The sequence below is a fragment of the Dipodomys merriami genome, unplaced genomic scaffold (assembly GCF_024711535.1).
Source record: "Dipodomys merriami isolate MVZ:Mamm:240054 unplaced genomic scaffold, mDipMer1.0.p SCAF_910, whole genome shotgun sequence".
NCBI lineage: Eukaryota > Metazoa > Chordata > Mammalia > Rodentia > Heteromyidae > Dipodomys > Dipodomys merriami.
The window spans coordinates 323,055-350,392 of NW_027206525.1; the positions used below are offsets into that span (position 1 = coordinate 323,055).

At 42.8% G+C, this 27,338-nt stretch overlaps 1 protein-coding gene across 1 annotated transcript in view; it reads left to right on the forward strand.

The window, feature by feature from the left end:
• LOC138821402 (CDK5 regulatory subunit-associated protein 2-like) overlaps positions 1–27,338 on the forward strand; it is a 41,700-nt gene that overhangs the window by 11,758 nt on the left and 2,604 nt on the right. Inside the window, exons 3-6 of the mRNA XM_070013605.1 lie at positions 30–97; positions 15,060–15,170; positions 19,805–19,881; positions 25,652–25,775. Of these exons, the coding sequence (XP_069869706.1) occupies positions 30–97; positions 15,060–15,170; positions 19,805–19,881; positions 25,652–25,775 (380 nt within the window). The remainder of the gene's footprint in view (positions 1–29; positions 98–15,059; positions 15,171–19,804; positions 19,882–25,651; positions 25,776–27,338) is intronic.

Here is a 27,338-nt window from a genome sequence, read left to right on the forward strand (position 1 = left end):
TTTCCTGATGTCTGTTTTGTTTTTTGTAGGGCTTCCAAAAGCATCAGAAGAAAAGGTTTCTCCTACCCGAGCACGGAACATGAAGGATTTTGAAAATGTAAGTAGAGATGCCAGCTGCTTGTTCCCAACAAACCATGCTTGCTGTCATTGTCCAGCCAGAGCTGGGAGAGAACTGTGGTTTTTGACAACTGTCTGAGCTGACTGATGCCAGAGGCCAGGGAAATGATCGGCTCAGGGCCTCCTCTGTGAGACAATTCCATGTACATGCAGTCAGCCTTCTGAATAGAGGCTACCTGTAGATTGTGTCATTCAGCAGTTTGCAGCTGGCTATTGGTATGTTTGTGGTGTCTAGAAGATAAGAACATTGCTGTATTGCACAGTGCAGGCAAGCTAATACTCGCTGAGCATCCTGTAGACAGTTAAGGTGCAGTGTTTATGTCTGTAGTTGATGCTTGCTTCAACCCTTGAGGTGTTTTGTATTGTCCCCATTTTACAGATTAGGAATCCTCACACTAGAAGAGATTCATTTATGGCCATATAATATAGAAAGGTAGAGCTAGGATTTGAGTCCACATCTTTAATGATTCCAAAGCTATTATTTTTTCTAGTGTGTCATGTTTCCCCTCGCATTTTGTAGACTTGCTGCTGAATGGAATGTGTAGCCTGTGCACAGCACTGTGCAGCAATTGTCTGAGAATGGATTGCTTGGTGATGGATTTGGCCTCCATGCTAATGTCTTCCAGCATTGCATCTTGCATTTGTTTGTGGAGGGGGCTTGCTGTCAAGGAACAGGGAAATAAGGTTATTCTCCCAATTCCAATTCTTTTTAACAAGTTACCTGCTCCATGCTCCCATTTATCATGGGAAGAATTAGACCCTTCTTCATTTGTAACCAAATGAAATCTATACTATGCAAGACACAGGAGATATTTATCAGAGAGAAGATGGAGGACACAGAGAGAAGGACGCTCCACAATTACGTTTCTCTCTCCCCAGTTGTCTTTACAGAACAGAGCAGTGCTGTCTCTGGATTTAATTTAGCATACTCATTACTGCTAATAGTTATCTGCAAACCACCAGTGACCAATTGAAGAAATGACTTGTCAGATCTCTAATGGAAACAAGTAATTTCTGAGCTTTGAGTTGTTATAATGCTGTACAATGCGATCTATGCTATGGGTCTGGGGCCTCAAACGAGAAAGAGATTTGATTATTCCACATGGTGTATAATTAAAATATGCTGTACTGTTAAATGGTTGTTCCTGTTTTATCCTACGAGTAATAATGGCTGCTGTTTATTGAGCTCTTGCTCTGAGCTGGACACTTTAAGTGTTAAGTCCTTTATACACATTACTTTAATATTAAAGCAGCTTTGTAAGTTGGTTATTATTTAGTTTTTTTATTATTTCAATTTGAAGAGTACATCATTAAATTGTATTTCTAGATGGGAAAATTGAATAGCATCTAGAATTTTGTTTTTTGCATGTGTCTTTCCAACTGGAAGGGATTCTGAATCCAGCCCTCTTCCTTAGATATAGGAGAAACTGAGGGGATGTGACGGGATAAAAGCTTTTCCAGAAGCCACTGGGTGTTGTGGGCCACAACTTTGGCAGCCAGGCTGCCTATTGGGTGACCTTGGGCCAGTCACTTGACCTTTCTGTACTTTTCTGTACTTTGACATGGGCTTGAACAGCCTTTCATATGGTTGTTCGGAAGATTAATGTGCGAATCACATATTCCCAGCACCTTCTCGTGTTAGCTATCTCCTTCTCCAGTTATTATATTTGGTACTGACATTTTTTTCTCTGCTTTGCCATGTGATTCAAGTTCCTTTTCCTGAGAGTTCTTGATGGCTTAAATCTTGTTTTCCTTGAAGCTGAGGGAGAGCCTTCCATGCCAATATATTTTAGGATTTATGTTTTTTTCTTTATGATGGTGGTCCTTTGGCTGCTGTTAGGTTTTTATGATATTAATATTTTTTATTGTAGCATTTTCAAGAGCAAATTCTGCAGCTGAAATTGAAATGACCACCCTGCTCTCGCGTCTCCCTTTCAGGTCTTTATAAGCCACTGACATTTTTCATTTGGCCTGAGCTTAGCTGTCTATGTGGAGGTCATCTGACCTTCCAGTGGGATGCTATAGAACTGTTCTTGGCATCTAAGGCCAGTTTCAGAGTCAGCCTGCATATTAAAGAGGGGGCCAGAATACTCTTTGAATTAAAGGGAAACTCAAGATTCCTCTTACTCCAGTCTCTGATGACTGCCTGAACATCAGCAGTTGCATTAGCTAGGGTCTGGCGAGACAGGGGCCCAAGTTCACCTCGGTACATATTGTCACCCCAGTGCCCATTCCTCAGGAGACGAGGAACCTGGGGTGCCTTAGCCCAGATGAGTTTGCCAGTGAAGAGGCTCTGGTCTAATTGGGTGGATGGGACTACAGGGTGGTGGTATAGTGAGCTGAGGACAGGGCGCTGTGGGCTACAGAGGATGGGCTCCGAACTTAGGTGGGCTTCAGCCAGGACATCAGGGACTGGGCACAAGGAAGAGCGACCAGCCTAAGGACTCAGGTGCAGGGCAGGTCGCAAGAGTTCAGGGACTGTGGGATGCCTTTTGGTCAGAACAAGGTTGTGTGAGGGACATGAAGCCATCGGGGCAGACATAGGTCAGAGCCTCCAGTGTTGACAGTCACACTGCTTGGTTTGACTTTGCCCTGAAGATAAAAGGTAACCAATGACAGATTTTAGTCTGTCATGACCAATATGGTGCTTTCAAAAGATTACCTCAGCTGGATGCTGGTGGCTCATGTTTGTAATCCTAGCTACACAGGATGTTGAGATCCAGAGGATCACAGTTCAAAGCCAGCCCAGGTGGAAAAGTCTGAGACATTCTATCTCCAAAAGTGTGTCACTCTCAGTTGACACCTGGGGGCTGGAAGCCCAAAGGGGTGGGACTCAGGCTTCAAATCCAGGTCCTCTGGCACAAGAAGTTACTTCTACCATGTTCTGTGTGCTGGCCAAGCATTGCTGACATGTGAAGGGGTTTGCTCTGGTACTGCAATGTTCATGCTTGTGGTAGCTGAGGCTGCCATCACTCATGCGGAGCTGGTGTGTCAGTTTAGTCTTTCATGGGGCCTGTCTTGTTGGTCCTTCCCTAGTTGGGAATGTAGAGGGGGCTCCCTGGGCTGGAGAGGGGCTAGCAGAGGCTACATTTTGTGAAGGCCTGGACTTACCTGCTGTGATAAGTTTTGGGGACTGAAACCTCTCTCTCTTCTTTAGGAGATTAAGGAAGACCTTACTGTATGTAGAGGAGTTCAACTCTGGCTCTCCCCAGAGAATGACACTGATATTCCTTCTATCACTGATGGAAGGCATTGTTTTCATAAAGACTTGTAGAGTGCTGGTGTCTCATGCCTGTAATCCTAGCTACCTAGTAGGCTGAGATCTAAGGATTGTGGTTTGAAGACAGCTTGGGCAGGAAACTACATGAGATTCTTATCTCCAATTTTGCCACTCAAAAGCTGGAAGTGGAGCCTTGGCTCAACTGGTAGAGCACTAGCCTTGTGCAAAAAAAAAAAAAAAAATTCAGGGATGGCACTCAAGCCCTGAGTTCAAGCTCCAGGACTGGTGTGTGCGTGTACACACACACACATGCACACACACACGTGTACACACAGAACTTGTATTAAAAATGGGTATTTTGCATCACAATTTATGCAACTGCTTACTATGTAGGACATTCAAGTTGTTTTTTACTTCTTGCTGTTGCAAAGTTTTGTCAAATATCCTTGTGCACACGATTCTTTTTCTAGTTTTGAATACATGCCTAGAAATGGAAATTTCAGTATAAATTAGACACAACAAATAGTAGTAGGATTAATTTCTGCTGGCCTCTTCACTAAGAAACTGGGGAAACCCTTAGCCAGATGGGGCCGAAACACCTGTCTGCATCCTGTCTCCATCCTGTCTTCACTTGGTCCTGTACTCAGCTGCCCAGACATGTGGGTGCTCTTGTTCTGAGGCCCTTTTTCCTACTTGTTGAAAATCCTCAGTCTCAGTTGAAGTAGCCTGTCAAATCTGAACATTTTCTCTGGTCTAGCAAGGAAGCTTACCTCTTCATATGTGCTCTGCAGTATCTGTGTCACGGGTGCCTTATCAGCATGGAGTAGCCCCGCATTCTTGAGCTCACCCCATTTGCACAGAGCTGACGCTCTCACAGTCATGATGTGTGAATAGAACATGGACTTGAGGATAATGAGAACTGGGGTTTAGATCTGGCTCAGACACTTACTGATCTGGGCCCTTGCATAGGTGGCTTCCAGAACCTCATGTGTCAAGAGAGGCCAGTAGAGTCTTTCTGAGATATGTGAGGGTTTCCTGAGCAGTAGACCATAGCCTGAGACCTCCAGTGTGAAGGGTATTTGGGAAGTGCTGGCTTTCACTGAAGTCCTCTCTACTAAGCCACTGCCCCTGCCTTCTGCCCATTGTTTATTTCTTGCCAATCCTTCCCCCCCCCCTTTGTTGTTGTTGTTGGTTGTGAGGCTTGAACTTGGGGCCTGGATACTGTCTCTTCGTTCTTTATACTCAAGGCTAGCTGTTGAGTATACTACTGCCACGTTGAGCTGTAGTGCCACTTCTGGTTTTCTGGAGTCTCATGGACTTTCCTGGCTTTGAATCCTTAGATCTCAGCTTCCTGAATGGCTAGGATTACAGGTGTGAGCCACCAGTGCCCAGCTTAAAAAATTTTTTTTTCCTTTGGAATAAAATCCCTCACTGCTTGCCATGGTGTAAGATCCTGCCCTGTCTTTTGAGCTTGGCATGTATGTCATTTGATCATAGACTGCTCCTCCGGCACCTGGCTTGTTTCTGTGTGTCAGGCCCTCCTGCTCTCTGCCTGGGATGCCCTCTCTCCTGTTCCTTGAATGTCTGGCTCCTGGACTTTTGTGTCTCAATCTTAATATGATGTGGGTAGAGAGGCTGTACTAATGCCCTCCACTGGTTTGTTACTCTCTTCTGGTGAACACTTATTACTATGTCTTTTCTACCATGAATTTTTTCTACCATGACTATCATGTCTTTATTTGCTTATTTATCTTAACGTGTGTCACTTGTCTGGTATGTCAGTGCTCAACACTGAACCTAACAGAACTGTAGCTGTTTAGTAAGTTTGGCCTTGTATGAGATACTAAACCTTGAAGTTCTGATTGCTTTCTTCTATCTGTAAAATAGGAAAACATAATGTTTAGCTCATAGGCTTGTGGCGAGGATTAAATAACATGCCTAGTGTTATTTAGTGTTAATAAGGTGGCTAGCCACCACATAGCCAGAGGGTGGGGCTTGTGGAATTAGAGTTAGAGGACTGGAAGTAGAAATGGGAGTACGGTGAGGCTAAGAGTGTGAGAAGGGGGGATGGGAGTTAGGAGCAAGGCAAAAGAGCAAGAATGGTGTGGGATGTAGACCAGTAGGAGTGGATCCTCACTGCCAGCCACTCCCTGTGGAGATCTGTGCCCCGCCTGGGCCTTTGCAGAGTCCAGGACTGGAACCATTTTGGCTTGTGGCTAGTGGGGGTGTCTGGGAAAATTGAAGTGCAGGGATGATCTTTGTGGTAGGATGGCCTCCACTTACTGGACTGAGCTCTGAGTCCTCTTATTGCTGTGTGTCCTGGCCATGCCCTCCAAAAACCCAGCCAGATGGCGGGCTGGGCAGTGTAAATTTTTACAATCTTTTTGAAGGCCATTTGGAAAGAGATTTTGATAGTCATAAAAATAAAATTACTCTTGAGTCCAATAATCCATTTTTGGGGAAATTTATTCTAAACAATCTACTCAGTGGAAGGGAAAAAAACCCTCTGTTTATGAAGGTATTTGTTATCACATTGTGTATAATTGTGAACCATTGGGAACAAGGGAAATTATATTTCACATTTGTCATCTTTTTGACTTCTTGTTACAAGCTTGTGTTGAGGGGATTTTACAAATGAGAAAGCTGAAGTTGAAAAGATTAAATGACTTGTGTAGAAGCTTGGTTTGATTGAGAAACTAAAATAAGTTAGAGTCAGACCTTATCTGTGTGATTGTTAAAGACTACACCAAATCCATAAATACTCAGTAGAGCAATGGTTAAATACTTGATAATTCAATGGAATTCAGTGTAGTCTTTCAGGTGGAAATACTTCAGATACAATATTAAGTGAAAGCAATGGGATATACAAATTGACTTGTGTTATAAATAGGTATTTGCTTAGTCACAGTGTGCTTGACGGTTTGAAGACACCAGGGAGAGGGTTGGCATCAGAAACAAATCCCAAAGCATCTTCCTCCTCCTGACTCACTTGGCTGCTGTAGGCAGATTTGTATTGTTCACTGGAGATGAACTCTGGGCAGCAAGAGTGCATTTTTTTTTTTTTTTCATGTCTAGGTGAGATCTAACAGGTTTTGTTCTTGTGAAGAGGGTTGGAGATTGATGGTAACCCACCGCTTTGCTTACCCAGGGCTTGCGTGAGAAATGATTCCCTTCTAACAGCTATGCCCTGTTTACCACTTGCTAAGTGCCAGGCTCTGCCAGGTGCTTAGCTCATTTAGTTGTCACAACACTCCTGCGAGGTAATTGCGTTTCTTTCATTTTGTAGATGAGCCAACAGTGACTCAAAGATGTTAAATAATCTTTTCAAGGCCACGAAACACACAAGCAACAGCATTGGGGATTGAGCTGGTCTCTGTGGTGCCATAACCCATGGGAGAGGGAGCTTCACCCAGCTACTGTAAACCAGGGAAAGTGATAGCCAGAGGGTGGCTCCTTGCTTAAGTTTTAGTTGAGTGGGGCTTGTTGCAATTTTTCTGATTTTTTTCCCTTTTCCTTTTCTCCCTTTCCCTCTTCCTCTTCCTCTCCTTCTTCTTTTCCTCCCTCCCTCCCTCCTTCCTTCCTCTCTCTCTCTCTCTTTCTCCCTCCTCTCTCTCTCTTTCTCTCTCTGTCTCTCCCCCCCCCCCCTTTCTTTTTGATGCTTGAACTCAGGACCTTATACTCTTGCTTAGCTTTTTGATTTAAGGCTGGCACTCTGCCACTTGAGCCACCTTCCACTTCTGGATTTTTGCTGGTTAATTGGAGATGAAAGTATCTTAGATTTGTCTTTCTGGGCTGGCTTTAAATCATAAGCCTCAGATCTCAGCTTCCTGAGTAGCTAGGATTATAGGTGAGCCACTGCACCCACATGTGGCTTCCTCAGATTCTTTTTATGTTGCTGGGTTTTGTTTTCTTCTCTTCTCCATTGCTTTTGACTGAGTGGGAGCAGGAAGAAGCCAGAGGACTGACTTGTAGCTTCTGAAAAATCTTTCTGGCTCCAGCCCTGTTGTCATGGTGGGAGGCTCCCACGTAGATGGCTTCAGTCCCAGTAATACATGGGTACAGGGGTGGAATGGGCAAGTATAGCCCATGTGTTTGCTTACTATTGAACATTGGGTTTCTAAGTCACATTTTGTGGATTGTACTTTAGGTTGTTTATTTACTGTGTGGTAAGATGATTTCAGTTCTTCTACTTCAGTTTTATTTTTCAACTTGAAATTCTTTCTCTCTCTCTCTCTCTCTCTCTCTCTCTCTCTCTCTCTCTCTCTCTCTCTCTCTCTCTCTCTCTCTTCTTTTTTTTTGGTGTTGGTTATGGGGCCTGAGCTCTTCAGCCCAAGGCTAATGCTCCACCACTTTCTGGCTTTTTCTGCCTATGTGGTGCTGCCTCATGCATGCAAGGCAAGCACTCTACCACTGAGCCATCTTCCCAGCCCTGAAATTATTTCTTTAAAAAAGATAAGTACACATGAAAAAAATTAGTGTGTGTGTGTGTGTGTGTGTGTGTGTGTGTGTGTGTGTGTGTGTGTGTGTGTGTGTGTGTGTGTGTGTGTGTGTGTGTGTGTGTGTGTGTGTGTGTGTGTGTGTGTGTGTGTGTTGTTGCTGATCCTAAGGCTTGAACTCAAGGTCTAAGTACTGTCCTTGGGGTTTTTTGCTTAAGGCTAGAGCTCTACCATTTGAACCACAGTTCCACTTCTGGCTTTTTTTTTTTTTTTTTTTGTTGGCCGTGGGGCTTGAACTCTGGGCCTGGGCGCTGTCCCTCAGCTCTTCAGCTCAAGGTGAGCGCTCTACCACTTGAGCTACAGCGCCACTTCTGGTTTTCTGGTGGTTTATTGGAGATAGGAGTCTCACGGTCTCTCCTGCCCGGGCTGGCTTTGAACCTCGATCCTCAGATCTCAGCCTCCTGAGTAGCTAGGATTACAGGCGTGAGCCACCAGCGCCCGGCTCCACTTCTGGCTTTTTGATGGTTAATTGGAGATGAGAGTCTCCATTTGTGCTTGTACTGGCTTTGATCCTCAGATCTTAGCCTCTTGAGTAGTCAGGATTATAGGCGTGAACCCTTGGTGCCTGGCTGGTTTAAATTTTTATGTTGAGTCTAGTAATGGTACTAAACAGTGCAGTGTTTTATTGTTTATAATAATAGATAATTTATAGTAGTAATTATTAATTATAATAGCTCTATGAAGTGAGTTTTATTATAGTGCCATTTTTGTAGGTGAAGGGACTTGGGCACACAGACAAAAGGAGCTTGACCAAGGTAAGGTAGTCTGGGCTATACTTATTCATTATTTTCACTCATTTAAAAAATGTTGGTTGAATGGCCACTGTGGCCTAGATATATTGTTAAAATCTTCAAGCAAGAAAATAGGAGCTGTGTGTTAGAGTAGTTGTCTGGGTAGTAGAGACAGAGACCACCTAAGATCAGGCAGAGATGGAAAGGATGAGATGTAACCACCTAGCAAATTCCATATGAAGAGCTGCAGGCAAACAAGAGCTCGGCTTAATTTAGGACCAGAAAGGAGGCTGGTGAGACTGGCACATTGTGAACAGGGGGATGATACCCAAGGAAACTGGGGAGGGAGGCAGGCAGCAGCTGGCTGATTCAGCACTTGGTAGTGTCTGTGAGTTTGGTTCTCAGAGTGATGGGGGGAAAAAAAAACCCAAAAAACAATGCAGGGTGTAAGCAGGATAGTGATATGAACAGAGCTGTTTGATTTGGAAGTCTATGGGCTCCGATTGTATCAATGGCCTTATAGAGTGAGGTAGTGTTTGTCTATTCAGCCAGCCATTGGCTATTTAGCAACTGCCTGGTGTTTCAGATTCAATGGTGGAGGTGGATGTGGTTCTTCATCTCTTAGTGGTGGGTAGGCAGAAAGGCAAGTTACAAGTGGCATGTTTGCAGTGATTATGTTCATTAGGGAAGTGGATGGAAGCTTGTAGAAGGGATCCCAGCCTAGCCAGAGAAATTGTGTGTGTGTGTGTGCACGCGCGCGTGCACGCACAGGTACACACACATGAGCCATTACTAAGGCTTGAAATCAGTGCCTGGGTGCGCACCCAGGCACTGATTCTCTCTCTCTCTCTCTCTCTCTCTCTCTCTCTCTCTCTCTCTCTCTCTATATATATATATATATATATATATATATATATATATATATATATTTTTTTTTTTTCCTGAAGGCTGGCGCTCTTCTAATCACAACTCCACTTCTGGTTATTATTATTATTTTTTTTGCTGGTTAATTGGAGATAGACTTTCCTGAACAGGCTAGCTTCAAACTGTGATGAATAGCTAGAATTATAAACAGAAGCCACCAGTGCCTGGTTCAGAGAAAACTTTGTGGAAAGTGCTGTTAAGCAGAGAGCTGATTGGCCATTATGGAAAAGATGGGTTTGTATTTAATTTTACTCATTTGGGCCTTTCTAGCACTTGCCTGACCTTCAAAAGGCATGTTTACTTTTTTTCCTACTTTTTTATTTTTTTTAAACCTATAAAAAGGACAAAAAAAACTATTCTTTCAAGAATTAAGAATTTTCTCATTTTATACAATATGGGTATTCTACGTGATCACCATAAATATTTTATTGGTGGCTGAATAATAGAATACGTTTTCTCTTTATAGGAAGCATCTGGTGGGACAGACTTTTGTTTGAATGAATGTTTTATGTGCTGTTGACTTAAAACATTTAAAAGGAGGTTTTAATGAACTTACCAATAGTTTCTTTTGCTATTCTTGTTAGTCAGGAAATTGAATCCTTAAGTGTTAGCCAGCCGGCCGAGGGCAGACAGCTTGGAAACACTTTAAATGTAGAATGTGCTGATTATTTCTGCTTATCCAGTCCTAAAACTGTGCATTAAAAAGAGTATATGCTACTAAGATTATTTTTAAAATACTGAAAAAAACCTTTTATAGCTATGTGAATATTAGGAGATGTCGTAGCATCCAGGTATAGCTATTTACATTTTGCTGCATTTCATATTGATTGGTTATCTTTTTATTAATTTCATTGAGATTTAATTTACACAAAAGTATTGATTTTAAGTGTTGGGTGCTTTCTAATGATTGGTGTTGTAATCAGGATATGTATGAATATCGATTTTTTGGTATGTATGTGGAATATCTTTGTAGGTTCATTTAACTATCACTACTACAAGACTATACAATAGCTCCATAATACCAAAAATTTCCCTGTGTGGCTTCTTTGTGGTCAACTCTCTTAGCCCTAAACCTTTGACAACTAATGTTGTTTTCTCTATCCTTGTAATGTGACTTTTCCCAGAGTGTCATAAATGGAATCATATGGTGTGTGGTATTTTGAGGACTGGCTTCTTTCTGTTGGTATAATGTCTTTATAATGTATTCACATTGCATGTGTCAAAGTTTCTAAGCACTGTTTCATATTATTGATGAGTACTGTTTACCCTTTGAAGGGCACTTGGGTTCTTTCTCCCTATTGGCAATTGATAATAAAGCTGTACAGTAGTGAACATTTATATACAGGTTTTGCTAGTAGCATAGGTTTCCTTCCTTCCTTCCTTCCTTCCTTCCTTCCTTCCTTCCTTCCTTCCTTCCTTCCTTCCTTCCTTCCTTCCTCTCTATCTTTCTCTCTCTCTCCTTCCTTCCTTCCTTCCTTCCTTCCTCTCTATCTTTCTCTCTCTCTTCTTCCTTCCTTCCTTCCTCCCTCCCTCCCTCTTTCTCTCTTTCTCTTTCCCTTTCTTCTCTCTCTCTTTCTTTCTTTATTTTCTTTCTTTCTTTCTTTCTTTCTTTCTTTCTTTCTTTCTTTCTTTCTTTCTTTCTTTCTTTCTTTCTTTCTTTTTCTTTCTTTCTTTCTTTCTTTCTCTTTCTCTCTGTCTCTCTCTCTCTCTCTCTCCTTCCTCCCTCTCTCCCTTCTTCCCTCCCTCCCAACCTTCTTCCCTCCCTTCTTCCCTCCCTCTGTTCTTCCCTCCCTTTCTTCCTTTTTCTGGGGCTTGAACTCAGGGCCTGGGTGCTGTCCCTGAGATATTTTGCTTAAGGCTGGCACTCTACCACTTGAGCCACAGCTTTTTGGTGGTTAATTGGAGATGAGTTTCACTGACTTTCCTGTCTGGGCTGGCTTTGAACCACAATCTTCATAGCTCAGCCTCCTGGATAGCTATAATTACAGTTGTGAGTCACGAGTGTCTGCAAAACAATGTAATTTTGTAGTATACCTATGGTGTAATCTAACTTTTCAGTAAAATGTAAGGTTTAGGTTGAGGTTCATTTTGGTAACATGATGTCCAATTGTTTCAACATTGTTTGCTGAAAATGAACACGATCCTTTCTACATTGAATTGTCTTTGTAGTTGGTCATATCTTTATGGGTCTGTGCCACTATTTTGTTTTCTGTTGCATTGTATTCTCTCAAAATTGTTTTGATTCATCTTGTTCTTTACTGTCCCAAATAAGTTTTATAATTAGCTTGTCCGTTAAAAAAAGCTGCCGGAATTGATTGAAATGTTATTAAATCTATATAAAAATTTCAAGAGAATTGACATTATTATATTGACTCACCCAATCTATGAATTTATTAGAAATCTTTTCACTTATGTCTGTCTTGAATTCACAAACATTTTTTGGTTTTAAGTTTTGGTTTATGTTTTATTAGATTTATACTTAAGGGTTTTACGTTTTAGAGCTGTTGTAATGTAAATGAGAGACTCTGTTGCTTGATAGTACCATAAGCCACCTCATTCAGGGACTTATTGTGTGTGGTTTAGATTCCTGCACCTGCATCAGGCAGCTCACTTGTCAGTCAGAAGCCCTCAGTCTCACTTTAGTCACCTGGGTTTAAATCATTGTGAGAGCAATTGAGTGTTTGCCTGTCTCTTAGTTTTTGAAACTCTTACCTTCCAAAAAAAAGCATGGTACCCCCAAAACAAAGTAAAATTTAATGTGTTTAATTTAAATAATAACTGAGACTCAGAGAGGAAGGAATCTTGAGAGAATGAAGGTTGAATTGATATTGTCTCTCAAGCCCCTGGTCTTCACTGGGGTCTGAGCATGAGTAATGACTGTGAATGGAAGGGGAACAAAGATGTGTGACCTTTAGAGAGGGGGGCTTCAATTGCTATTACTTCTAGTTGTTTTTTTTTTTTAAATTGAGCGAGTTATATGACACATACTTCAAAAGATAAAAAGGGTATATAGCATATTTCCAGATGATGAGTGCCATTTAATCCAGAAAGTGTGTACTCATAGTCCCTGCCCCCCATTTGAATTTACAACACATTTTATCATAGCCACCATCTGTGCAATAGACCACTAAAATTTATTCTCCTAACTGAAACTTTTAACCCTGTCTAGTATCTCTCCTTTCCCTCTCTCACCTACCTTTTATTTAAATGGTAGGTAACCTGATGAATATGATGTTCTAAGCGATAGTGTTTTTATTTGACATTACATCTTGGAGATAATTTCAGTGAGTCCACAAAGTAGTCTTATTCATTTTTTTTTTTGTGGTTCTGTAATACGCTACTGAGCAGTTCTACCATAACCTACTTAGCCATGACTAGGCTTTCAACAATTGCAGTTAACTACAGACTTTTAAAATTTGTTAAAGGAAGTGTATTGCACACCTTTGTGAATAGTTCCATGAAATATTATAAAAAGAAAACAGGCTCATGACTACCACCAATATTGAGAAGAAACAATTACATCAATACCCCAGAAGCATACTGCATTGCTCCTCCTAAAGCCCATGCCATCCTTTTGGACCGATGTGTTTCCGATACCCTCTTACACAAAGGAGAGGAGTAGGAGTCTTTCACAGACAGACTCAAAGCTGAGGGAAGTAGAGAGAGGGAGTATGGGAGGTAGTGGTAGGACTTGGGAAACATTTTCTTGTAAACATGGTGTTGTAAATGTACAAGGAAATTGCTGCAGTGAGTAGGCTCATGTCTGTTCTTGGAGTTGGGTTAGCCTTCTCATTAGTCTGCTTAGAAAAGCTTTCTAGGTGACCTAACCAAAAAAACCAAATATTGGTTGGGGGAGTCAGCAAGGTCGGAGGCTCAGCTCTTCCACTGGTGTATAGCTGGGTTCTTAGTAGTACTTTTGCAGTGTTGAAGTGTTGCTCTAAGGTTTGAGGTACCTAGAGGTACTCACACCATATATTCTCAGTAAATACTAATTTTCTTGATATATTTCCTCTACACTTTTTATTTTGACAAATTTCAAACTTGGGGAAAAAGTGTAAAACAGTACAGATACCTAGATTCACACACACTTTTTTTTTTTTTTTTTTTGGCTGGGATTTCAACTCCAGGCTTGTGCTTGAACTTCTGTTTGTGCAGCTTGTTTGTTTCTTTAGCACTCTACTAGTTGAGCCATACTCTAGCCTTGCAAATTGCTGATCCTTTTAGAGAGGGAGGCTCATAGAGTTTCCTGCTTAGGCTGGGTTTGACTCTAGATTCCTCAGTCCTCAATCTCAATCTAATTCAGCACTAATTATTCAGTTCCTGAATAGGCCTACAAAACTGTTCAATTCTTGAATAGTATTACAGGCTTGAGCCACTAGTGTCCAGCTTCTACAATTTCTTTACCTCTTTTTTTTTCTCCTTCTCCACTCATTAGTGAATCAGTTCCAGACATCACTCTATAGAAGCACCCTTACATACTCAGGAGGACTCTGTCCTTTAAAATCATAATGCTGTAATCTTATATAAAGTTGCGCTTTCCCCACTTAGCATAATGAGGACTTTTAAGATCAATTGCACTTAATAGTCATCTCCTTTAACCTATGCTTATTTAGAAAGGTTCCTCATCCAGTTTTTTTTATTATATTTTATTTTATTTTATTTGAGAACATACTGTACAGAGGGGTTACAATTACATGGGCAGGATAATGCATACATTTCTTACCAAGCATTGCAGCCTCCTCCTTTGTTTACCCTTCACCTCCCTTCCCAGCATCCCCCCTCCCCCCCACCCTCATCCAGTTTTGCCTCAGGTTTTCATTAGGATTTTCAGATCTGATGTTTTGCATAAAGTCCTTCTATTCAGCCACTCTTCTTGACTAAATTCAGGTTAATGGTTGCATAGAGCATCCTAGATGGAATCGCTGGCTCAGCAATTCATTTCAGGAGGCACGTGGTATCAGTTGATCCCATAAGTGCTGAGGAGAGATTTACTTGCTTACCCTGGTTGTAAAATTTCTAAATTGTAAAGTTACCTTTTTGTAATTAATGTTGGCTGTGGGAAGGTATTTTGAGATGGAATATCCCACTCCTCATGATCTTTTGTCTGGTGTTTTTAGTGTTGATAATTCTTACCTGAATCAGTTATTTCATGAAAGTAATATAATAGTGGTTTTCTATTCCTGTTATTCTTCTACATTTACTAACTAGGTTTATTTGGTAAAGACAAAGTGTCCTCCCTGTCCCCCTTCCTTCTCCCTCCTCCCTCTCTTCTCCTTCTCCTTTCCCTCTCCCTCCTCTCTTTATCCCATTGATATAGAGGCATTAGTTCTTTCTTTCTTCAGTCATTATTCATTTCTGTCATTCATTTTGATTATTAGATAGTTCTAAATTTGTCTAGCAGGAGCCACCTAATTCTTGTGGGTTGATGTAATTGTACCTGTGGAAGCTTTTTCTAGTGTTACCATTGAATTCATTTCAGAGCCTTGAGCCATGGGGATGAATGCAGGTACCACCCATCAGATCCTCTCCTTTCCCCTTGCTTTAGACAACTCTTCTGTATTTATTTTCCAGCAAATCACTGAACTGAAGAAAGAAAACTTTAACCTGAAGCTCCGCATCTATTTTCTCGAGGAAAGAATGCAGCAGGAGTTTGATGGCCCTACTGAACAGGTCTACAAAACTGTGAGTGTCTTCTGCTAAGTTGTTCCAAGTAGATAGCTGATATTTATTCTCAAAATTAGCATGAGTAGATAGAGCTGTTTGATTTGGTGGGTGGTGGTGGTGGTGGGGAAGATGCCAGGATGGCCCTCCTTTTAAGCAAAGAGGTGCATGATTAAGTCTTTTATACTTTAACATTGGAATTCTGGTTCACTGTCTACCTTGGTTGTCCTTTTGTAAGTATTTATTGTAGAGAAATAAGCAGTGGACTGATACAATGACTCTGGAATTGAATCCTATTGTTACCAACTATTTGGGTAACTTTGGGCAAGTGGTTTCAGCTCACTTGACATGCTGCCAGTGTTGAGTGATGATCCTGATGTCATCAGGTTATTTGTATGACTAAATGGGATGAGAGATGAAAAGCTCTGCACCCTTTGGTGCTTGACAGTTGCCATCATTGCATTGTCTCATTGAGCCTGCTTTCGGCTGCCCAAGGTAACTATTGTCAGGTTTCCTGTGATCCGACTCCTCTGTATTCCTGTGTGCTTGCTTGGAACTGCCAGAAAAGAAAAAAAAAAGGCTATTCCAATTTGAAGTCTTGACCTGGAGGTCTTTGTCTGAAAACAAACCTTGGTTCTCAAAGTTGAAAAAAGAAGTTGGCTTTCTTGAAAAGACATGAGTACAAACAGTATCTCAGTGCCCATTTCTTCACTTTTTCTGGTAGATTAGCCCTTGGCCTGGGAATTATTCTATCTTTTCTCCTCTGAAGTTTGAACAGTGGAAACTTTTGAAGGAGAAATGTAAAGGGGCTTTTCTTGAAGAGGGATTGCGCTCCCTCCAGCCCTTTCAAGAGCTGAAAAACTTGGTTGTCCCTGAAGGCATAGTGATCTTCCTTCAGTGTGAGGGCGGGGACACAATGTCACCCCATTTCTGGAAGGAAGTGTGGTACACTTTTTCTCTTTTAAGGAAAAAAAAAAGCAATGTGTAAGCATGGTGGTCTTGCACCTGAGAACTTGGGAAGCCAACTATTGTGGGCTGTGTTGTGGTCTGCCTTGGGCATTGTTGGGATAGCATCCTATGGGGAGGAAACTGAGGCTGAGGAAGATGAGTGACTTGTTTCATGTCATATAGCTGCTCTATGAAGTAGATTTTGAGGCCTGGCCCAGGCCAGTACATTATTGCCCTATGCCCCATTAGATACTCTTTTGTACTATCGAACTAGATAGCCCCTCCCCACTTTTATTTTTCAGTTAAGTTTTTGGATAGGGGCACTTGGATAGAATTTTAAATATAACATGAATGTATGGCAAAGATGTGCTTTCACTCTGTTCTTCTGAGTCTGTAAATCTCACCAATATATGGCTTCCATGTGCAGAGGGATACTAGCAAATGAGAGAGGGAGGGGGGATGTGTGTGAAACCACTTTATATTTTTCACTTAATGGTATCTTGGATACTTCTCTTTGATAGTAATTTAAGTGCTGCTTTATTCTTTTTTTCTGGATAGAATATTACGTATACATTACATCTATGTATACATAGAGAATATGTATAATATTCTATTTGTACAGAAATTTACAATATAATCTGTGACTTCAGTTATTGGAATAGAGGCATACTCCCCACCCTGTATTTTTGCCATCGTACCACCAAAAGCATGCCCCTCCCTCCCTCCCTCCCTTCCTCCTTCCCTTCCTCCCTTCCTTCCTCCCTTCCTTCCTCCCTCCCTTCCTTTTGTTGGTCATGGGGCTTGAACTCTGGGCCTGGGCATGTCCCTGAGCTCTTCAGCTCAAGACTAGTGCTCTTCCACTTGAGCCGCAGTGCTACTTCCAGTTTTCTGGTGGTTAATTGGAGATAAGAGTATCGGACTGGGAAGGTGGCTCAGTGGTAGAGCGCTTGCCTTGCATGCTTGAGGCCCTGGGTTTGATTCCTCAGCACCACATAAGCAAAAAATAAAAAGCCGGAAGTGGCGCTATGGCTCAAGTGGTAGAGTGCTAGCCTTGAGCTGAAGAGCTGAGGGACAGTGCCCAGGCCCAGAGTTCAGGCCCCACGACCGGACCCCCCCCAAAAAAAAATTTGTATCATAGACTTTCCTGCCCTGGCTGGCTTTGAACTGGGACCCTCAGGTCTCAGCTTCCTGAGTAGCTAGGATTATAGGCGTGAGCCACTGGCACCCAGCTACTTCTTTCTTTTTTATAGCTCTAAAATAGTCCATTTTATGCCTCGAAGGCATCCTGACTTTTGGGTTGGATATCATATACTAAATTTGCACCCTGAGATATTGGGCCTTGGAAAATTAGCCTAATGGACATGACATGTCAGCTAGCCATGGGATAAAATTTCTTGGATTGGGTGCCAGTTGCTTCACCTGAAGAGCAGCACTCTTCAAGTACAGTGTATCAGCTTGCTGCCCTCATGAGAGCTGGGGAGATCCTCTGTTTGAAGAGTGTTTATGCAGCCTTCATGGAGCCACACTGGAGACATTGTACTGACACTCAGAGTCTAGCCTTTGCAGGCCATTCTTCTAGAAAAAGTTGTGCCTTGTAGATGACATCTTCATCTTTGGTTGTTTGGCAGCCAAGAAGACAATGTAGGCTTTGCTCATTTGCTATTTAGTTAATCCTTTAATCCTCCTTCCATGAAGATGTCTTGGTTTTTCATTTGACAACTAAGGGATCTGAAGGAACTTTGCTTTCTCACCTCCTGGACTTGGCCGTCTAAGATCAGGCTCAGGGTCACACTTCTAGTTTTGTCTTCCTTGTTAGCATGAAGGCAGGGCCTTGTTCATTTGGCCCTGTGAAAGAGTGAACCATTGACTTACTGTTGTCTACCGAGAAACAGTAGAGGCAGCATTTGAACCCATGTCCTTCTAGTCCCATGCCATGACCTTTTCATTTTGTCTGAATTTTTTTTTGTGTGTGTTGGTCCTAGGGGTGTGTGTGTGTGTGTGTGTGTGTGTGTGTGTGTGTGTGTGTGTGTGTGTGTGTGTGTGTGTGTGTGTGTGTGTGTGTGTGTGTGTGTGTGTGTTTGTGTGTGTGTGTTTGTGTGTGTGTGTGTTTGTGTGTGTGTGTGTTTGTGTGTGTGTTTCCTTCCAGGGCTGACTTTGAACTGCGATTTTCAGATTTTAGCCTCCTTTTTAAGATTTTTTTTTTTTTTTTAAATCATCGGTAGTGGGTCTTAAACTCTGGGCCTAGGCACTGTCCCTGAGCTCTTCAGCTCAAGGCAAGTGCTTTAACACTTGAGCCACAGTGCTACTTCCAGTTTTCTGGTGATTAATTGAAGATAAGAATCTCATGGACTTTCCTGCCTGGGCTGGCTTTGGAGTCCTCAGATCTCAGCCTCAGATCTCAGTCTTCAGATCTCAGCCTCCTGAGTAGCTAGGATCATAGGCATGAGCCACCAGTGCCCAGCTTGGCTGAATTTAGGATTAATGTGGGTTACTTCCTCCCCAGGGCAAGAAGGAGGGAAGCATATTCCTTGAGATTTTAAATTGGAAGACTTATTTTAATTTAAAATAATGCATGCATGTTACAGAGTAGAGTGTAACATTAATGTGAATTCCTAAAATAAATCAGGATAGAGAATTCAGAGAAATTTTGGATGTATAGCAGTCCTCTGCAATGTAGATGCTTACAGCCCGTCTCTCCTGCATAACTTAGGTCATATCCATCTCCATCCATTTGTGGATAGGTTTGAGAAGCTCACCATTGCACCATGGTCTCACATTGTTTCCTTCTGCCAAAGATTCTGTCTTTGGATTTTTTTTTTTTTTTTTTTTTTTGGTGCAGGCCCTGGGTCTTGACCTCAGAGCCTGGTTGCTATCCCTGAGCTTCTTTTTGCTAAAGGCTAGTGCTCTACCACTTGAGCCAGAGCTCCACTTTTTGCTTTATCTAAGTAGTTTCTTGGCGATGAGAGTCTCACGGACTTTTCTGGCTAGGCTGGCTTTGAACCTTGATTCTCAGATCTCAGCCTCCTGAATAGCAGCTAGGATTACAGACTGGCATCTGGCCTGTCTGTGGATTCTTATGTGAGTTGTAAGCCCTAGGCTGTGTAGGATTCCCTTTGTTTTAGTTTGTTAGTTGAAGAACACTGAAGTCCCTTTGAGACAGCTTCCCCCTTGCTATTGTGGTTGTTTTGGGAGTATCCTCAGTTCTTATATTGAAACAAGAGAGGCCATGCTGAGACCACCTTCTTATCTCTTCACAGGTGTTAATTTTTTTTTTTAAGTCATAACATGTTCTTACAGCTGCAGCCACCACATGCATGATTGTAAACAACCAGAAGTAATTGCCTTGGAATGGCAAAAGCAAACTGTAAATTTGCTTGGCGGAGGGCAAACAATTTTTAAATCAGCTTTACTTGTATGGCATTTATGCCTAAGTATTAGAATGCTCTGGCTGTTAGAAGCTTGGAGTATTTACATAATTGTTCCAAGTCCTAAGAAATCCAGGGGCTTTTTTTTTTTTTTTTTGAGACCACCAGTGTTTAATAATTCCCCTTTTCCTGAGCCCTGAGGCTAATGAGCGTTTTGAATCTAAGATCTGCTGTTAGGAGCATTGTGCAGTCAATCCATGCTAAAAGTAGTTTGCCCACCCTCGGTGTCTGGAGGTTCTGTGTCTTACACTGATTCTTTTCTTTCCTTATGTTGTCTGGAAGAACATTGAGCTCAAGGTGGAAGTAGAAAGTCTGAAGCGGGAGCTCCACGAGAGAGAGAAACTGCTCATCAAAGCCTCGTGAGTACTGTCATACTTCAAAAGCTTGCAGTTTGCTGGAGCTTCGCATAGTGGCTGCTAAGCTGGCCAGTGAGATACACGCAGCTGCTTTCTCAAGTCAGCTGTTCTCTGACTGGCCTCTGAGGACCCCAAGGAAGTCTTTGTTTTTGTTTAATTACCTATTTTCAAGTGTAACATAGCTGTGGAAAATGATCAGGACTCAAGGGTACAGCATGATAGATTTTCCCAGACCTAACACACAGTCACCATCCTGATTAAGAAGCAAACATTACCAGCCCCAAGAGGCTTCCTTCATGCTCTTAGGACTCAGACTCTGCCCCCAAGGTGACACTGCTAACTACTGTTACCACAGATTGCTTAGTTCTGCCTGTTTCTGAACTTGGTGTAAATGAAGTTGTGCAGTGTGTCTTTGTGTGTGTGTGTGTGTGCGCGTGTTCTTTTCTCTGCAGTGTATTTGGGAGATTTGCCTGTGGTGAATTATGTCAGTTGTTCATCCATTATCATTGCTGTACAGCCTGGGGCATGAGAACAGGTCCTGGTATGTAAGGCAGGGAAGACAGGGTGGAGCTTCAGCCTTGGAACTTGGTTTCAAACCTGTTACATGAATTCCAGTGTCTTTTGTAGTATTTTGTTTGAAGGAGATTTTAATAACATACATTATCTGAAAGCTAGTAGTTCCATTAATTAGTTTATTTATTCAGATGTTTATTGAACGACACACACAGGAAGGAGACTATAGCTGATGGAGGTGTTGATTCTTTACTCATTTGTCATTGCTTATTATATAATAGATGAGGATCTGAAGAAGATGACCAGGATGGCTGAGAGGAGTGTTACCAGTCACAGAGTGGAGGTGCAGTGAGAGAGGGCATTTACGGGAGAAGTAGGGACACCATGTGTGTTTGATTTTGTTCAAGAGAGTGGAATAGACATCCCAAGGTTGACCCACCGAGGGATGTGGCAGCGAGCTCCTGCTGGCTGTGGCAGGCCAGGAGCCCCAGTCTGGCATAGGGCATGCTGTACTACTCTGGGCCAGAGCAGTTACTAAGCATCTGTGATGTGCTGTGCTGCACAAGTTCCTCTCATGGCCAGGTGTCCAGCAACTAGAAGTTGGCCTGTGCTGGCTTTGAGCAGATTAGACTCAGGCCACCTCTGAATCTTTTTTTTTTTTTTTTTGTCGGTCGTGGGGCTTGAACTCTGGGCCTGGGTGCTGTCCCTCAGCTCTTCAGCTCAAGGCAAGCGCTCTACCACTTGAGCTACAGCGCCACTTCCGGTTTACTGGTGGTTTATTGGAGATAGGAGTCTCACGGTCTCTCCTGCCCGGGCTGGCTTTGAACCGCGATCCTCAGATCTCAGCCTCCTGAGTAGCTAGGATTACAGGCGTGAGCCACCAGCGCCCGGCTCTCTGAATCTTTTTGAACTTGCACACTTTATATTTTCTGAATGAATGAATGACTATGACCAGATTATTAATTAATTAATTAATTAATTTATTGCCACATCATTCTCTGGGCAAATCTGCTTTAGCAGGCCTGAAGATCAACAATAGAGTGTTCAGTTTAACACTCATTGCACTGCCTGCTGTAGGTCTCCCAACTCCCAAGAGCTTGTGTTGTTCCTCAGTATTAGCACACAGACTGGAGTGTTTTGGGGCCTTGCATACAAGTTTCTATGTATATATTTCTCAGACTGCCTCAGAGCTTGAGGCCATTTATAATCTGACTCATAACTTCCTTAGAAAATAATTACAAAGCAGCTAGATGTGCTATGCTGGACAAATTCTTGGGGTTCTAGGGTGATTTGAACACAAGGCTTCAGGTTAGTGGGCACGATGGGTATGAACACTGGCTTTACTACAAACTGGAGGAAGGCCTATAAAGAGAGAACAAGGAGCTTCATCAGTAGATATGTAGATGTAGGTATGCAAGTACATCTAGAGGTACCTACCTACATCTAGATGTACAGAGGAGATGAGAGTTGTGAGTGGTAATTAAACAGTGAGTGGATGAAGAAATGTTGGAGAAGGTATTGTGTTAGTCTAAGATCAAATAAGCAAGGGACACCACCAAGAGTTGCTTTTGAAAAGGTTGGTGTGATGCTGGGTGGGAAATAGTTGGTGGAAGGAACTGGAAATAAAGAAGGAAGCCAGTGAGGAAGCTAACCTGGTGCATGAGCAAGGGCTGCGTTGTGGACTATGTGTGTGAGAGGCGGATATGAAAGATCTTTTGGAGGCAAAGTCAGTAGGCATTGGTGACTGGTGAGAAGGTAGCATCATGAAGGCCATGAGCTCCTTTTAGGAGTGTTCACAGTGACATAACCACTCGAGCTTCCTCTCTACCAACTCTGGGTCCCACACACAGTTGGGTGGTATGCTTGCTCCTGTGTGATGACTGACTGCCCCTGCTGATCTCTGCCCCTTCTCAGCCTCTCCCAGCCTAATGCCTTTCCTGTCACCTTGCCCTCTGTACAGGTTCAAATGGGCCATGTGCAACTTCTTCTGCCCACATTGGCCTCCTCACAGACTCTGTCATACAATGAGAGTCCTATGTGTAGCACTTTCTGGGGGAGAAAACATTTCCACTCCAAGTACATTGCATCCTTATCCTGGGAGCCAGGCAAACCCACATGATGTCTTTGTTTTATTGAAGAAGGATTTAGGCCTAGCGAAGGATGGGCTGTGACTTGTATTCAGGAAGGTCAGCACTAGAGCTAGAACTAGTCCCAGTGTCTTACTAGAGTAGGTTTCCTGCTCTGTCTTGTGTTTGATTTTCATGTATAGACAGCATGTATACGGTGTCTATGTGGCTGTTCTGTATCTATCATGTAACTACTAGTGTGCCTTTCCCTTTGTTCCTAGTTACCCAGCACCACAGGAGTGTGTCTGTAGCTAACACGTGTTGATGGAAAGTATATTATTGTTATGCCTTCACCACCTCCCCTTTTCAGTTAGGCATTTTGGTGGGGGATAGGGTGGGACATGGCACCCAGCACAGGAAAATCTCTATGAGCTATAAGTAGAGTGGCAAGGATGCAGAGGAAATGTTGATGATGGAAAAGGGTCACGGATAGCGATTGTGGGAGTGCTTTCTAATGTGTAGAAAGCTGGAGTAGACAGTTCCCATGAGGGCTTGCCGTCTACCTGGTCTCTTAGCCCGGATTCTACAAGAAAAGGCAGGGGAAGAACGAGAACTAACAATAGTCAGATCCTGCTTTGCGTCAAATCTGTGCCTGGCATTGGATGTGCTTTCTTGTGTTTATACCAGTTGTGTGAGACAGCCAGTGTTCCCATTTCAGTGAAGTGAAGACTGAGGCCTAGAATGCAGGGAACTTGTCCGAAATGGTAACAGAAGAGTCTGGTCTGGCTCTAGTGCCCAGAAGACATTTGTTTGTTGGTTTTTCCATTGTTATATTCATCAGTTATGGTAAGGAGGCATTAAAAGCAAAAGCAGTCATATTGTTGAGAGTACATTTTATCTCTGTAGCTTTAAAGCACAAACAAAAAATAATAATTCCATTAGCAGAGGAAAATTGCACCATACTGCTGAGTATAAATTTTATTGCTACAGTAACTGTAAAACACAAAGATGATAAATGAAAAGTTGGAGCATTTATTATTGGGAATATATTTTATTGGTATAACTAAAACACAAACAAACTGAATAATACCAGTAGTTGTTAAAAATTGTAGTCAGCCTCTTGACAGTGTATGTGATTCAGGCTGTAAAAAGCCAAGGTTAGAGCAGGGCTGACAGATTGATGGGAGGGAGACTGTCAGGTGAGAATACAACACAGTGAGGGTAGGGGCTATAGAAAGGAACGGTTGTATAGTGGGGCTTCATAAAGCCCAAGGGCTAAGACATTGTGAGCATGTAGCTGAAATGAAGGCCTGGGAAGATCTTGTTCTAGGGCTCAGGAAGCAGGTGCAGCAAGGCTGGTGTTCTTTTGGCCCTCTGTAATAGCATAGGTAGGAATGAGGTTGAGTCCTTGTGATTTGAGACGGTGTTGACCCAGAAATGAGCAGAGAGAATGGGGGCACTCTTATGACATGGGCATGGGGGCCTTGGTTCTGGCTGGGGATAATCTGTTCTCAGCTCAGACACTGGTACAAGGTCTCTCAACTGCTCAGCAGGAGTCATTGTGGTCCTGGGCTCAGATCTGGGGCTCATGAGCATAACACTCCAATCAGGGAGGAAGAGGTGACCCCTGTGTAAGCATATTAATTCTACAAAGCAGTCATCTCATCTTCTCATGTGAGGAAAGTGAAATACAATAGATGATTTGCTGAGACTGGTCATGCTGGGGAATGGAATGGAGCAAGAATTTGGAAGCAGATCTGTCCAGCGTCAGAGCCATGCCCGTTCCTTCAGCTGTTCACACTGAGTTCTGTTCACACAGCATTGCCACGCTGGGGCTCTGAAGCCTTATTGGTGAGAGGAACGGCCAATGTGAATACAGTCTTTACTTGCAGGTGACGCCTATTGGGGACTTGGACAGCAGGCATGGCCCTTTTGACTCTGTATTGTTCTCTGTCTGTTCATGTGACCTGCACATGTGCATGTCCAGGTCACGTGGAAATTTTATATACCTCTGAAGTAGTGCATAGAGGGCAACTGGAATTTTTTTTTTTTTTTTTTTTTTTTTTGCAGTTTTTCTGAGAAACCAGCTTTAGGTGGAGCCATTTCCTCTGTTATCTGCCTTTTGGAAACCTGCAGTCATTTAGAAATCTGATGGGAACAGCTCAGAGTCTTAAGCTGCGAGATCCTGCTTTGCTTTCAGTGTTGGTGGCTTGGCCCCTGGGTCTAGCTTTGGAGCAGCACTGTCCCCCACATTAATTGTGCTGAGGGAATATTCCAAGGGGCCACAGCAGTGTTAGACTTCATGATCTCCTTGCCTCATGCCCGAAGTGGTAGCTTGCACTCACACAGATTGATCCTGTCCTTCCGAAACTGCTCTTTCCTCTAGCTGGCAGGAGATGAAATACTGCTCCTTTGCATGGCGGTCTGTCAATGCTTTTCTCCTAAGCCACCAGTGGATGTGTCCTTTGTTGAAGCTCCCTCGCAGGAAGTATGGCAATAGCTATCTTGAGTGTTAAAAGAGTGCTTGCCCTTTGACCCAGCCATTCCCTCCTGGGGAATCTTTTCTTGGGAAACCACTGGATAGTAACACACATAAGCTTTGGTCACAGTGTGGCTGTTAAATGCGACAGTGGCACTAGTGAGCATTGCATGACCATGGTCTTCAGGTCTTTATATTGTCAGACAGATGTATTAAATCAGAAACAATTTGCATGTATAAAGTGTAGGAAATTGACTTAATCAGTTACAGCATATTTCATAGAATGAATTCATACGTAGCCATTAAACTGATGATTCAGATTATATTTACTGATAGGAAAGAATCAAATCAGTTTAGGAATGTACCAAATGCTTCTGTTTTTATAGAGCATGTCTGAAAGGCTGTATACTAAAATGTTGCCTTAGTTATCCTGGGTGACAAGATTATAGATGATTCTTAACTTTTTCTTAACCTATATCTTGGAATTACAAATATTGGTTCTCTTCCCTCCCTCTCTCTTTTCCTCCCCTCTCCCCTCTCCCCTCCTCTCCTCTCCCCTCCCTTCCCCTCCCCTCCCCTCCTCTCCTCTTTTTTCTTTCTGCCAGCTCAGGTAAGTGGAAGGAACAATGAGTGAATGTTTCTTGTATCTTTGGGGCTGGTGAAGGGACCTCTGGATTGCCATTCTCATGCCATCTATCCCTTTGCCTCTTTGCAGCAAAGCGGTGGAGAGTTTAGCGGAAGGGGGTGGCTCTGAGATTCAGCGGGTGAAAGAAGACGCCCAGAAGAAGGTACAGCAGGTAGAAGACCTCCTAACAAGAAGAATCCGCCTTCTGGAAGGGGTAGGTCTGGGAGCCTGAGTGGCCATGTTTCGCACTGTGGTCTGACAGGGGAGACCCTCTGCTGTTGTTTGTTTCATGAACTCTCAGGAGTTTTAGCAGTACCCAGCCACCCTCGTCCTAAGTATCTCTTAGGTTCTAGCTCATTTCTGGCAGTCTGTATTTATAATTTATAAGACCTCTGCCCAGCTAGTTGGCCACAATTATCTTCATTCCTATTGGAGGATACACGGGATACACATTCCTGTTCGAGGAGGCACAGCAAGTACAAACAGTACAGGTGAAATCCCACATTTAAATTGTGTGCTGCTTTTCAAGTTGGGCTTTCTACAACATCACTGTTTATTGTCCAGTTTGGTCCTGTTGTAAAGCTGAGGAAGATGAATCCCACTGAAAGGAAAGACTTACCTACTGCCAGGCAAGCCTACACCTAGATTCCTTGGTCTCTAGCCATTGTCTCTTCAGGTGTTGTCCTCAGATCTGGCTTTCATCCTACATCTTGCCAGTACTCATTGAATGTCTCCTCATTTTCCTGTGACTGTGGTTTGAATCCTAGCTAAAATATTCTGTCTCCTTTTAAGCTAATAGTAAATCATTCAGGTTGACTGTCCCTTTCTCAAGTGCTTGGGACCAGAAAGATTTTGGAGTTAAAAAAATCTGGAATATTTACTTACACACAATGAGATTATTTTATGATGGAGTCCAAGTGTAGACATGAAATTCACTTAGTTTCATGTATATTTTATGTATAGAGCCAAAAGACAAGTATTTAGTGTGCTGGTATTTTGACGGCAACCTGTCTTGTGAGATTAGCTGTAGAATTTTCCTTTGTGATACTATGCTTGCACTCAGAAAGTTTTAGATATTGGAGCATTTTAGAGTTGAGATTTTTTTTGTTGTTGTTGTTGTTGGTTGTGGGGCCTGAACTCTGGGCCTGGGCGCTGTCCCTCAGCTCTTCAGCTCAAGGCTAGCCCTCTACCACTTGAGCCACAGCGCCCTTTCCAGCTTTTTCTGCTTATGTGGTGCTGAGGAATCAAACTGAGGGCCTCATGCATGCAAGGCAAGCACTGTACACTGAGCCACCTTCCCAGCCCCTAGAGTTGAGATTTTTAAATTAAGGATGCCTAACCTATACTGTTTAATTAAAAAAAAATTTTTTTTTTCTACAGGCCCTCATTGGTCTAGCCAACATTGCTAACCTCATATCCTTGCCCTCCTGCTGAGAACCACTGTACCCTGCTTAGTCTTGATTCAATCACCTTGCTGTTTTGAACTAGTACTGCAGTGTTTTGAAGTGGCACATCTCTGCTGTGTCCCTTGCTATCTTTATCACTTTGGTATTTGCCTTCCCGGGGCCTGTGCTTCTTCATCTGAGGGAGGGACAGCACACCTGCTCTACAGTGGTGACAGCAATAATGAGTGGGGCTAATAGGCCATTGGGGTTCCCTCCACACTGATTCTTAGTTGATCCTTTCAGGAACCAATCAGGTAAGTACTCCATCACCCTTTCTCTTTCTCTCTTTTCCTTTTACATCAGAAACAGGCACAGTGGCCAAGTCACTTGCT